This window comes from Anopheles marshallii, chromosome 2, assembly GCF_943734725.1.
Source record: "Anopheles marshallii chromosome 2, idAnoMarsDA_429_01, whole genome shotgun sequence".
NCBI lineage: Eukaryota > Metazoa > Arthropoda > Insecta > Diptera > Culicidae > Anopheles > Anopheles marshallii.
This window is the reverse complement of record NC_071326.1, coordinates 64,995,213-65,009,404: the sequence shown is the minus strand read 5'-3', so window position 1 is coordinate 65,009,404 and position 14,192 is coordinate 64,995,213. Positions and strand designations below refer to the sequence as shown.

Genomic DNA, 14,192 nt, shown 5'->3' with positions numbered 1-14,192 from the left:
GTAATGACTTCCTGGGACATCAACAACGGACAAAGCCAACTGATGAGAGCTGCTGGGAAGATGAATGGGCTGACATTTAATAGTCTCTAACTCAGTGTGATCTCGAGAATCTCCAAGATGCAGCTTGTCGATTATATTTCAGGCTCTAGCACCAGCAGTCAGCATTCAAATGCTACAACGGATTATATGATTTAGATGTCCGTTCGTTCGTCCGTTCCACTACCTCGTTCGTTTCACACTTTCAACACAGGGTTGTAAATGATGTTTGATCGTAAAATCACCGCTTTGGCTCATCGTTTCATACAAGCAGTTGTCTGGTCGGGCGAGAACGAGCCTGAGATTTAACGCCAGTTTAGGCTAAGTAGCGTCTATGGGAGGATTTATTTTATGAGAACACGTTGATAGAGTTGCCAAAACGAAACCTAATCGAGAGTGGAAACCATCTTAAATGTCAAAACTGGACGTCGTAATCCGTTTTAGAACCCCGATTGCATCCTCCGGTTGAGGGTGAGTAATCAGGAATGAATGCAGGTGGAGCTGTTGTTTTTGTGTCAATTTCGGATCCTCCATCGAACTCGGAAATCGTACCCAAAACTGAGTCACAGAAGAAGTTTTCGTGTTTCAAAAACACCAACGCACCAAATCTTGTGCTGTTGAATAAAATGCAGACAAATAAATGTCCGAATCGATTTGGCTATCAAACGATTTGTATTGGCGAAGGATTTCGAACTGTCGCTTGAGTTGCGAACGACATGTCGTTACTTATAACGCACATGCTAGATTTGAACTTGTACAGGTCGTTAGTGATGCTAGTACGAAGATTTACTATCCTTGAGATGGTTGCAAAATGTCAACGGATGGTGCGCCGTGAGAGCTTTCGCGGCAAGCTCATAATTTTCACCATAAAATTCTTTCGTCCTTGCACCGGGATACCACGTTCGAAGGTGTCAGGGTTGAGTCCGTCGGTACTTGGGAACGAAATGTGTATACTAATCAGTGCCTCAAAACAACAGCAGCGTGCTAATAAACGTAAAGTTTATAGGCGCAAAACCACGCTAGCACGACCTTTCGGGGCGATCGAGATGCTACATAATGATAATGTATTTTATTGGTTCACAAACCAAACGCCTTTTTCGGCGACATCGTCCCCGGTTGAAGTTCTTGTCTGCATCATTAGCGGTCATTAGAGGGGGTGATTATTATCCAGTTTGATAGGTTAATAGAGTGGTTTTCTTAAACGGTACGATGATTGATGTGTGTAGGAGCAGGTAAACTGATTAGCAACCGGAAACTTATAGGAAACAATAATTTAATTCGCTTTCTATTACATTGTGGTCTAAAACCGTGAATTTTAAAGCGAGTTTAGATCTTAACAATATAATAAATAATAAATATTGCCAAACCAGAAATATGAAACCTAAACTTACCAAAGCTGTTGTGACGGTAATGAAAAAGAAGTAGATGAAACAAGTTTAAACTAAACATACTATCGCAAATAACTGCAGTTTTTAAGAATGTCTGCTTTAAAATGTACCTAGAGTTCATTGCGCCTGGAATTATGCAATTTTGCTTCAAGGATTTATTATTTGCAGTACAGTTCCGCTTGTTGAGACAGTTCGCACACTTTATTGTTATTATTATTGTTATTAATATTATTCGTGTTGATTAGTACATGTCTGTTTAATGACTCGTTTGAGTAAATCCGTCAGAAGTTGCCTTTCCATTGATCGGAGAAGGAAATATATCTAAATTAATGTGGATTGTACCACAGATTGTGTTACTTATAACTGTAAGGATACTTTGACGTTTTTTGTTTTTTATTTATGGGAAGAACAGCTGAAAGAATAAAAAATATCTGCCAAACATCTTGATAAGCAAACTTATTTATCCGTTAGATTGCTATTTAAAAATTAAGATTAAAACTAAGCAAAGTTGACTGAGACAGTAGTTAAGAATAAAGAGATGATTTGAATTTGGAACGAAATACGGAAGGTGAAAGGTAGAATTCCAGACGGCAGAAGTCATTCCCCATGATAATTCTTATATCAGGCGTTAAGTTGAGACCAATATTGAGCCATACTCCAAAATGCTTTACCAATGGTACACTGTTAAATAGGAAACAGTTGTGACAGTTGCTAACAGTATATGTTTGTAGTGGAATAGTTGGTATTCATTATTTAAGATATTAAATTGTTATAATTTTTTTATCAACTTATTATCAGTTGATAGAACAATCAGATCTGGGTTTCCAAAAAATAGGAATGGTTAATCGTCGATAGCTTGAAAATTCGAAGACTTATTAAAAATTCACAATAATGAATGGTTTAGAGTTTTATTTACTATTGGTGACTATCACTAGGATTATGAATTATTCGCGTATATTTGCGTTAAAATTCAGTTATTTCGTCTACTTTATGTTGTTTTAGTTTATCCCAAAATTTTTGAAGAATTCGATTCTGATTGGGTTTAATACAAACCAATTCACATGAAAATTAGTTATTCCAACATAATTTTCTCTTACATTTTGGTTTATAATTCGATAATACTAGGCGCGTTACCAATGCATAAATAATTCTAGACGCAAAATTATAACTATTCTAGATATGGAGAAAGTATCGAAAACATGTTTCATATAACGAAGCTTTTAGTCAACCTACAACTATTTCATTCCTAGAATAATTTAATTATGCTATAGTATTTCAATATTGGCAGTATATCAGAGATACGAAATGAAGAGAAATCGATGAATCACAATTCTATATATGTCCCAATTGCCGAATTAATTCAAATATTTATCCCACCTCTGAAGAAAACATTGACGTATTCAATAAAGCGTTGATATGCTTTTGGAATTTTGTTTACCAGGATTGGTGTTTTTCAAACACACATAAACTGCCAAACAGTGCCGTAATGTTCTAGAACGGGAAAGCAAACTTGATCCCCGTCATCGTTTATTTATCACCGTCCGCGGTCCAAAGAGTTCACATTTGTTTCGTGCGAAATTGGAAACATCCGGAGTGCCGCAGCAGCGATCGCAATCGTGGACTTTCCGTAGGTTTTCTCTACCCCGATCGTTTCTGCCTGTTGTCCATTTTTAGACACCGTCGGTAGGAATAAGAATGGGCGAAAGAAAACGCGTGCGTATTTGCCAAATTGTTATTCTAAGGTTTCCCGGATTTGTTTTGGTCCGGTTTCCGATGTGCCGCGAAAGCGCGGTACGAAATGACTAAAAAAGGAAAACTTGCAAATCGATTGTAGCGTTCCGGGAATATGCGACAGTTCGACGCCGTGGTTGACTTGCCTTTCAAAAACCAAAAACAAAAAAACTCCAGACTCAAATCATAAGAATCCGTTGAATTGTATCGGTATGTTAAGTGAGGAGCAGGTAAAAACAAACGCGAAATGAAGATTGTGCAAAACAAAAAGTGAATTAAAAAAAAGCATGGAAATAATATGCGAAGGGAAAGATGTAAACAAAAACAATGCGCCAAAAGACAGGCGAGGAAGATCTTTCGCCCGCGCAATGGTAGAAATGGGATGGGATGAGCTTTTGGTTGTTGCTCTTTTTTCGTGAGAGATGAAAACAGGTTTTCGCTTTCATGCCTGATTCGCTGGTTCGCTCCGGTTTTGGTGATATTCGGGTTGGTTTGTTTATTTTTTATTTTGCTCCGTCGATTCTGCTTTCGTGTGTTTGATTTTGTTTTGCGAGTAGAAGGTGGGTTTTGTCAGCGATAGATAACGCTCGGACGCACTGAAGAGAGGGGCGAGAGTGGGATTGCATATGTTTTGCGTCGAAACGATGCCGGATGCTGTCCACCCGGTTACCGAAGGTGGATGCGGAGTCGTTTAAATAAGACCATCGGACGCGGTACCGATCAGCAGCAGTTGTGTGCCAGAAGTTGAGTAACGCGGTTAAAGTCAAAACGCGCAGTCCAACGTCCGATCGTACCGGGGCGTAGTTTTGATTGAACACGACGAGCAGATCTGTGAAAGGATATTTACAGAGAAACCGAAGAAAAAAAAAGGAAAACCACGAACTTATCGCGAAAATTGATCCTATACGAGTCAAAGATTGAGTAACGTTTTGTTGCAAATCGTTGCACGAGTGGAATAAACAAAAATCTAATCGGTGAAGAAGCAGGGTTAAGTTGTGCACAATAAGGAAGTTCAGGAAGTTAAGTGAAGCGTCGGCTGGTTTGGTTTAGTGCAATAGTTGTTTTTTGTGATAACATTGTTTTATAATAATTTATAAAAAATGATGAAATATTTCGTGCTGGTAAGTACAGCAAAGTACTATTGATAATTTGACATTCTTTTTTGTGATAAATTGTTCGACAGATTGTATAAATTCTTTGATAGGATTGAACTGTGGAAGAATCTATTTAATCGAGTTCAGGAAATTAAGGAAGCCTTTACTAAATAGAAATAATTTCATACATTTGAAACATTTGACGACAAGAAATAGGAGTATTCAAAATTTTTAAACGGATGTTTTTACGGTTTTTTTTATATGAAGGGTTTTCTGTTATCTTGTCATTTTTGAACATTTTTTGATAAAGTAAGCTGTGATGCTTAGTGAATTGAAATCATGCACATTCTACAAGCTACTGGGCACCTCCATCGCTTCCATTGCGAAACACGACCCCAGTGCTGTACACACATGCAACGACGTAGCACCACAAGCACCGTTTAAAGATCCGATTTAGATGTAAATCATATTAACGAGAATATAATCTTCTAATGCGATAAAACGGAACGATAAACCATCCATTTCCCATCGCATCGATCTGCATCATGTGGTATCGAAGGATATCTTTACTCGTGTTCGCGTAAGGTTCCGTGAGAATGGTGGAAGAGCGTGTAGAAGTAGTGGGAAAGAGATTACATAACTCACTTTACGCATCACCATGACGTGGTGAGATTAGCTTCCACAAAACATGGCCAATGTGGTGTGGAATGTCGCGTGTGGGACACCTTAAACGGTCGTTTGAAGCAGATAAGATATCCAAAGCTGCTTGTCAAGGTTGGTGAAACAGCGCAACCGTTGCACCGATCGGAATGTTGCTAGAATTGGATCAAGGTTGTGCAGTGACAGCAAGGCGATAGTTTTTTCCCAATGTGTTTTAATGTCTATCTTGTTTTTTGAACTAACTTTTCAATATAATTTTTCAAAATGAATGTTGCAGTAAAGTGATTTCTCATAAACTTTTTCTTTGATGTATCTCCGTTACGCAGTTGGCAACGGTTGTTGCAGTCGCGCAAGCACTTCACTACGGTGACGAGGGCATCGATGTGAAGATCAACGTGGAGAAGAACTCCAACTCGTACCTGAGTGGACGGCTACCACAAGGATCGTTCGAGTATGGATTGGACGTGGTGAAGCAGAAAGATAACCATTTCCAGCACAAAGTCAAGGGCCCGGATGATGTGACGTACGGTTGCTACGGGTTCGTCGATCCGGACGGTAAACCACATCTCGTGCACTACGTATCGGATCTCAAAGGATACCGCATTGTACCTCCGGAATCTGCCACCAAGATCTACATCTCGCGTCTTGAGCGTAGCATGTAAGTATTTGCAACGATTTTGTCTTTATTCCGTTTGAAGACCTCGCATGATCTTATAATATCGGCCAACATCCACAGAAACAACGTGTATCAGGCATCGCAGGAGAAGAACGTCCAGTGGAAGGATCTGTTCTTCCCGCCGGCCTGCAAGCAGCTGTACACCGAAACGAAGGTATCTGCTCCACCAACCACACCACGACCGGCACCCCGTGCTCCATCCACCACACGTCGTCCACCACCGACACCACGCCGCGTTACACCTGCCCTGCCGCCGCCACCACCACCAGCTGCTCCAGAGCCAGAGTTCACCGCTTCCAGCAATTTGTGTCCGTCGGTTGTACAGGCCCCACCGGCAGATCTTGCACCACAGCCCGCCTGCTCTAAGGTGTGTGACGATCTGAAGGGCGAACTAGAGGACATTAAGGCGAAGCTGAATAAGCTGCTCGATACGCTGGCGGAAAAGCCGAAGGGTAAGGCAGGTGGTGACGGTACCAAGTTTGCCTACTTCCCGGTCATGTTGAGTGATGGACTGCCGGACGGAGTGGATGCCAGCTCTTCCAAGTTTGTGTTCCCAGCGGTTCCGCAACAGTGCGGCAATCAGTAAGTCAGTAAGGTGTTACCTTTTGTTTTGTTAAGCGAGGCATAAAGGTGTTAGTTGTCTGTGTGAATTCGAGTCATATGATTATATGTTAGGGCTTAGCGTTAAGTTGTGCGAGTTTTGCTTTGTAAGATATTTGATAATAAAGAAGAATGTATACTTTTGAACCGTTGATGCTTAGTTATTTTTTCGGTTGAATATTGGAAAAGTCTTTTTGTTTTGGTTAAATGCTTTGTAAAGTAATAATTTGTTAGTTTTAAAGCTAAATTTTAGTTTTCTTTATGACAAAGCTTTTAAAGCATACTCATATTGAACCGAATATGCAGCATGGTTTATCATATTTTCATGATTGTTCAAAACAAAGGAGTTACAAATAAAAGCCACAAGCATAAGGAGATTCTCCTTTTTAATTACTTTATACACAAGTTCAGGTGGTTATGCTTGTCTTAAATGGCATCATAAATGGATTTGTTTCAAGGGCTGATGAGTAAGAAATCGGTGACGATATTCTTACATAAATCATACCTGAACTCCAAAGACTACTGATTGACTCTTTCCTACGTAACTTAAGGTGTTCTACCCAGTTAATTTTCGAACACACCGTGATCAGTACAGAAATCAGAATTCTGAGTTGAAATTTGGAACTCCACCCATCCCAAGACCTAAAAAACTCAGGAGCTCAAAATCATAGAGCCAGTTCATACTTTAAGCTAGTTTTTCTATATCCGTTTTGACGTTTGGAAATTTATCCGCTGTCAGCTTCTCAAACAAACTGGCAATCCAAGTTATTCTACGAATAGAGGGTTAGTTTGATTTTCTAATGAGAGCTTTGATCAGCTGTTCGAAGAATATCAAAACAAAGCAGTTTTCTACCAGGCCTGAACTGAATGTTAGACCATATTTCCCGCATGCAAAAAAAAATGTATTCAAAAATTTAAGAAAAGTATCGCATAAGCTTAATATGTTTGTGTATTTCGAATAACATGTAAAATATTCAATTTATAAAAACCCGTCTTTATGCAATGGTTCTTTTTCGTTATTTTCTTTTACTTTGATCGCAGTCGCTGAGTGAATGTGAAAGTGTGTACTGATTTGATTTGTTTTACATCTTGAAACAACGATTAAAATTAACATTTCGAGGATAAGTTACACATGCTTTTAACATTTTGATGTCCGAATTTACGAAAATTTAGTATTGGATCATTTTAACAACTATGTTTGGATATTGTTTTAAATGATTTGAATTCACAATTAAATTATTAAACTTTAAAAGATTTTGCTTTAACTTTAGTTCTGCAAGAATGATACTATTATCATTCTTTATGTCAAAATACTATGTCAAAATATGAATCTCTTTAGTATTATCAAACATGTTACCAGGATTATTCAACAGATACCGTATTAAAGTTTAAGCTTTCTAACATAAAGTATGTTTTGCCCCATAGACAGCAACGGGTGCATGTTGCAGTTGTTTTGACTCTGGTGCAGATTGAGACAAATTTCGATTTTGTTTTGTTTTTAAAGTCTGAAAAAGTGTTTCAGACAAAAAGTGTTTCAGTGTTTCAGAGTGTTTTGTTCAAAAAGTGTTTGAAAGCAGTAGTTTAAAGTAGTTCAGATCTGTTGGATTGGTTGATTTTTATAATCACGTCGTCGCTTTCATTTCTTGAACATTCGTCTTAACCGATTGTACGAATCGCAGCGCATGAAATTTCATACACAAAAATACACTTTTCTTTTTAAAATGCTACAATTCTTAAGCCACATGGCCTATCTTTTTTTAATGGAATTAGATGATAATTAAAACAGTGTTTTTAGTGCCAGGAATTTTGATTGTTTATGTAGTGTTTTGCAGTGTACAAATTTCGGAAAAAAAATATTTGAAAAAATGAGAGTGAAAAATTTCATTAATTTTTAATACAGCTTATTCAAAATTGATTAAACAGTCAAACAATATTGTAATTACTTTATCTTAATTCATAAAATGGTGAAAGACAAGCTTTACAATATTCCTTGGAACAAGATTAACCCTAACATTCCCGAACATTTTTATTCACTTCTTAGGAACCATTGTTAATTTTCTTGAATCTGCCACACTGTTAGAATATTAGCTGTTTCTATGATCGTTGCGAATGTCACTTTGTCGCTACGATAAATTAAACTCTTTCTCGGTTTTCCTTCCTCGGCCTACACTGACACCATCCCATCAATAAAGTTGCTCATCGCAGAACACGAACGGCAATATACTTTCAGATAGAGCGAGAGATGGCGAAGAAAAAGCGAGAAGTCGTTATAATATCTTTGCTTTTTGTCCCTTGGGTACCGCCGTGCTGAATACCAATGGTGCGGTAGTGTCGATAGAAACTGTGTTCGGTGGAGTGTAATCAGTAAGCCTACATTTAGGCGAATTAAGTTTTGCAGCTTTCTTATCTAAGCTTGGGTTGGGGCAGTTGTTGATGTTCGATGTTTGCAAATCCAACACATGAATGTTTTGCTATACAGAATGCGTGCAGTAGCGCGTTTCAGTGTCTCGTTTATAGATCGTCAACTCAAATTCGTTGAACAGGACTGTTTTTATTGTTGCATAACGATACTTTTCTTGCAGCGCTGCTGTACTGCCATGTACTTCGATCAGTAAAACTCTGGCAAATTTCAATGATTGCCCTTAAGGTTTTATAATTTTGGTACAAGACTGAACGTATTTGCGGATTCCGGATAAGTTTTCTTTCTCAGCAATAATAACCGGCCTCGCAGTTGATGTATATTGCGGTGTTATTTTGCATAAACAAAGACATTTAGAAAACATTTAGAAAGCTATTGCTCACTAGTCATTCCGTAATTACTGATAATGCGAAGGCAGAATGTGTTTTTCAGGCATACACCTTCAGAATCATCCCTAGCGTCTCCATTGTTATGCATCTCCAGAATTATCCTAAGATTTTTCAAGTTTCTCGCAGTAACTTTATCTGTCATGATGGTAGAGCATGTGGGAAGTGGATGAATTAAGTCAATTGTTTTTCTCGATCTCTCTCTCTTCAATGCAATTGATGTGTGTTTATTTATTTATTAATGTATCATCCATTAGCGCACACTACAAGCTTTTCTAGTGGCCCCCGTATACCCGTGAGGGACTGAAGACTGAAAGTTATTAAAGCACAGCTCTTTTGAACGCATGTTCATATCCTGACCTTGAATTATCTCTCGTTCCTTGCGCGGAACATCTCCAGTAGCAGCTTATAATACAGTGAAGCGCCGATTACCCTTGTGTCATTTACCCGGGCGTCTGATTATCCGTGCAGCTTGCGTATGAGAGTTCCTAAGGAAATTTGACATATTCTATTCAACATCGATGACAGGAGAAATGAAAGACCAAATTTTGATAACCAAAAAGAGAATAAATTCTCAAAAAAGCAACTACAGATTCTTTAACAATAAAACAGGCAAGATAATTAAATTATACACCACAAAAGACCTACCCATGATACATTACACACTATTTCTTATCAAAAAAAGAGATGTGCCTGTTCCGTGTTATCCGATTATCCGGAAATCATCGAGTCCCGATGAGCACGGATAATTGGCACTCCACTGTATACTTAAATTCAGCTATCGTAGGTTCCGCAATGCTTCCCTGGTAAATCAACGTTGGATCGATTCTGTTGGACCAATGTTCAGTAAATGGTAATTTGATGTAATGGAATAGAATTGAACTCATGAACTGAACGATCTAACGAATAGTAAACAGTCCAGTTAGAGTCCAAAGAAGGTTTTTTTTCCAGAGAAGAAATGGCATAATTCCGCCACACACCACATATCCTCATCGTAAACAATAACTATAACATGGGAAATACTGTTGACACCATTAACTACAATCAATAAAATCAATAGCACCGGTTTGCAAAAACCAACACAAAGCAATAGGACGTCTTTAGAGCTAGGACGAAAAATATTTGGACGAAATTGTCATATGTTCTGCTGCACCGTTTGCTGATTCAAACGGTCATAATTTAAGTATGAATAATTTACGACAAATGTTACGAAACGTAATGCTTCTGCTTTATTGCCAAATATCAAACAAAACACGACAGATAGTTAAGTCATATAGGCATATGACTTGGTTTTTACGCAGATGATGCCTTGTTTAACAAAACCAATGGGAACATGTTACTGCGTTACTGATTACCGCACTGTTGTGGAGCCGCTGGGAACACAAACTTGGAAGAGCTGGCATCCACTCCATCTGGCAGTCCATCACTTAGCATGACCGGGAAGTAGGCAAACTTGGTACCACTACCATCTGCTCCACTTTTCGGTTTCTCCGCCAACGTATCTAGCAGGGTATTAAGTTTCCCCTTAATGTCCTCTAGTTCGTTCTTGAGCTCGTCGCATACCTTCGAGCAGGCGGGCTGGGTCGGTGGGGCCTGCACAACCGACGAACACATATCGCTGGGCTTGGGCTCTGGATCGTTTGTTATCACGTTTGGTGGTGGCAGCGGTTTCGATGGTCTAGGTGTCAAGGGGTATTTTGGCAAAGATGGACGACGTGTGGAGGGTGCTATTTCCTCTTCAGGTGTTGAGGGTGAAGGTGTTGTGGTCGTCGGGGTTGGTGATGGTTTTACAGGTGGACGACGTGGGGTGGTGGGAGGTGTATCCTCTTCAGGGGCAGGTGTTGGAGGCGATGGGGTTGGTGTCACGCGTTCTTTAGGCACAAATGGACGAGGTGTGGTGGTTGTGGTAGTGGGTGCCGATGTGATGTCTAGCTCCGTTTCATTTAACGCTTGCTTACAGGCTGGCGGGAAGAACAGATCCTTCCACTGGACGTTCTTCTCCTGTGGTGCCTGATATACGTTGTTTCTGAGAAAAGAATGGAAGAAATGTTTTAAGATAATCCAGGTCTATTCACTGGACTGATCATCTACTTACATGCTGCTCTCGAGACGCGCGACGTAAATCTTGGTGGCGGAGTCCGGTTGTACGACACGGTATCCTTTGAGATCGGATACGTAGTGCACGAGATGTGGTTTACCGTCCGGATCGACGAACCCGTAGCAACCGTACGTCACATCATCCGGGCCCTTGACTTTGTGCTGGAAATGGTTGTCTTTCTGCTTATCCACGTTCAGCCCATACACGAACGATCCTTGTGATAGCCGTCCACTCAGGTACGAGTTGGAATTCTTCTCCACGTTGATCTTCACATCGATCCCCGCTTCCCCGGAGTCTAGAGCTTGCGCGATTGCAACAACCGTTGCCATCTGATAAATAGGGGTATACATCAATTAGAATGTTTATAACAAAATAATTGGTTACAATGCATGTTGTAATTTGTGTGTCGTCGTTTGATTTGTTTAATTTGAGTGATTAGTGGTGGGAAAATAAAATGAAAATTCTGTTACTTGATATATTGCAGATAATGAAAAGGGTTAACAATTATAAACAGTCCGACCGAGATTATTATACCCAGCCGATCGAGGTTGCGGTATTTCTCCACAGAGGGCACCGCAGTCGATTCGCAGAACGTGAAGGAGACCGAAGCAGCGTTGGAGCGATGACTGGAGCGGCAGGGTTGACAACCGAGGATCGACAAGATATAAGCACGTGCCGGCGCTCATTCGAACTCTTTTTTTTCCTAATTGAACATAAGTGAATTTTTTAACCCTCGTGTACCCTCGTGAAAGGATAATAAACGTGTTAACAGAACTTGTGGTGTCGAAGGCGCATACTTAAATCGAATATTCTAAAAGTCTGTTGCGGTAATGCAACAGGCAGTCTTGATCAACTCTTGAAATTCACAAGCAACACGGCATTTTGCATCGCATGCTGCATCCATCGACTGGAGAAGGTGTCCCAGACCCAGAAGGTGTCATGCTTCATCATTGCAGGCGTATACAGAACTGGGATCGATGGAGGTGCCCAGTAGTTTGTAGAATACTCACGATTTCGACTCATTCAGCATTAGAGTGTTCTTTACAATCTTTACACTCTTTTAATTTCCGGCGGAAAAAACAGCAAATTTTTTTGCTTTGTTAGATTTAGTTGTTAGTTTGTAAGAGTGAGAAGGCATGATGATTTTTGCTACAGGGTTGTTAATCATTAAAATTGTCAATATTGCATGATAACAACATTTTCTTCATATGAATTATAATTTAATATTTAAAAAAGTACTTTGGCATTTTGAACAATATTACAAACTTTTTTATGTGGCTAGCGCTAGTACTACGATTTTTTGTGAGTACAGTGCGTATTTTAATTTTACAACTATTTACAGCAAGTCAATAAATTACAAAAATCAAACATTGTTGCCGAGCTTCGTTGTCAAACTCATCAAACTTCACGTCAGCTGCATCTACAAATTATCATTGTAGTAGAACAGATTATCTTCTTTTTTTCCAGGGCATTGGAAATTCACATTTTCTTGCGTGACTTCTCATTAACTTCATTCTTTGTATTACCACAGTCGCGCTCTGTGACTTTATTATATCTTTCGAATATAGTGCGCAAGTTCATTATCATGTTATTGAAAAAATTAAAACTAAAACTAAATTATCGAAAACCTAAAAATAAAAAAAAACGTTTTCATAACTTTGACTATAAACCAGGGTTGTATTTAACGGAGTTTTTATAAATGAAATTCAATGAAGAATCATTCGAGTTACGTTTCGACTCTCTAAGTATCTGACCATTCATGAATTTCTGAAGATTTATAAAACCCTTTGGATTCATAAATATCTAAACAGTTACGATCTTTCTACGATTCTTTAAAGGATCTAGAATTATTGAAAATTTACAAATCTATCCACTAGCAGTAGGCATCATGCTACTGCCACCTTACCATACCTTGACTAAACACGAAAGGCCATAGGTCGGCTCAAGAATAATAAAGTACCAGGCACCGACGGAATAGTAGCCGAACGGATCAAAAATGGAGGTACAGCACTAGAAGTCGAAATTCTTGCAATTATTACTGAGGTGGGTATAGTGAATCGATGCCTCGTGATTAAAATCTTGGTATCATCTCACCCATGTACAAGAAGGAAGATAAGCTATGGTGCAGTAATAGCAGTAGTATTACGGTGTTGAATGAGGCCTGCAAGATATTCTCCCTCATACTACAAGATTATCTTGTCGTAATCGTAGAAGAGATAGCAAGAAACTGTCAGAAGGGATATCGAATCGGAAAATCAATCACTGATCAAATAATCACCATGTTGCCGATCTTGGAGCAGCTTCACCAACTTCAAGACCGCACTTCTAGGTTTAAACTGTACAACGCAATTAGCTCTGTTAGAATCCCGGTCAAACTTACCTGGCAAGCACGATCAAGTCACATGCCAGGGGATGGTGGATGGAAAACATTCAGAGCCCTTTGCTACCACCAAGGGTCTAACGAAACGGTCTTAGCCGGGTTCTAAAGGAAAAATGCTTAGAAGAATTCTTGTCTCCTTGTGTGCGGAACAACCATGGAGGAACCGTAACAATTATGACGGAAAAGCTCTTTGTTGCAGAACGCAGTTGAGGATCGCTTGAAGGGGGATGCAACACAAATAATAAACGAAGCACGAAAAATAATAGCACCGAGCACATGTAGAATATCTACTGTTACTGTTAGGCTTGGCTTCTTGGGCTTGGGATGCACTTTAAGCTAAAGTTTGGCGGAATTTATTTGATGTATTTATGTTGTTGTATGAAAACCCAGCACTGCCACCATAGGAATCACCAGATCACTTAAAGTTGGTAATTTTACTTACCATCACAAAATATTTCACCATTTTGATGTTCTTTCGTAAAATAATGTATAATCACTGAAAGGTTATACTACACCATAGAGATCGCTCGGTCACTTAACTGTACACAATCTTAGCGATTGTTCGCAACTTTCACTACTTTTTACACGTTAAAATGTACATTTATTCCACTCTTGGATTGGGAGAAATACGTTGTACGATCTTAGACTCGAGCAAGATCGGTTCCACTATCACTTTTCTATCATTTTCCAGGTAAATTCCTTTCTGAATTGCGCAGCAAATATC

At 39.2% G+C, this 14,192-nt stretch overlaps 2 protein-coding genes across 2 annotated transcripts; one reads left to right on the top strand and one right to left on the bottom strand.

Annotated features, from left to right (window-relative positions):
- The first annotated feature begins 4,255 nt into the window (after nt 1–4,255).
- On the top strand, nt 4,256–6,171 carry LOC128707909 (uncharacterized). Its single transcript, XM_053802865.1, has 3 exons — nt 4,256–4,276; nt 5,236–5,567; nt 5,646–6,171. The coding sequence occupies exons 1-3, from the start codon at nt 4,256–4,258 to the stop codon at nt 6,169–6,171; spliced, it is 879 nt and encodes a 292-aa protein (XP_053658840.1).
- A 4,163-nt stretch (nt 6,172–10,334) lies between these two features.
- Nucleotides 10,335–13,931, bottom strand: LOC128718405 (ras-associated and pleckstrin homology domains-containing protein 1-like). The gene is made up of 3 exons (XM_053812031.1): nt 13,911–13,931; nt 11,086–11,417; nt 10,335–11,016 (listed from the first exon to the last, which is right to left on the bottom strand). Exons 1-3 carry the CDS (start codon nt 13,929–13,931, stop codon nt 10,335–10,337), a joined length of 1,035 nt encoding a protein of 344 aa, XP_053668006.1.
- Nucleotides 13,932–14,192: the final 261 nt, after the last annotated feature.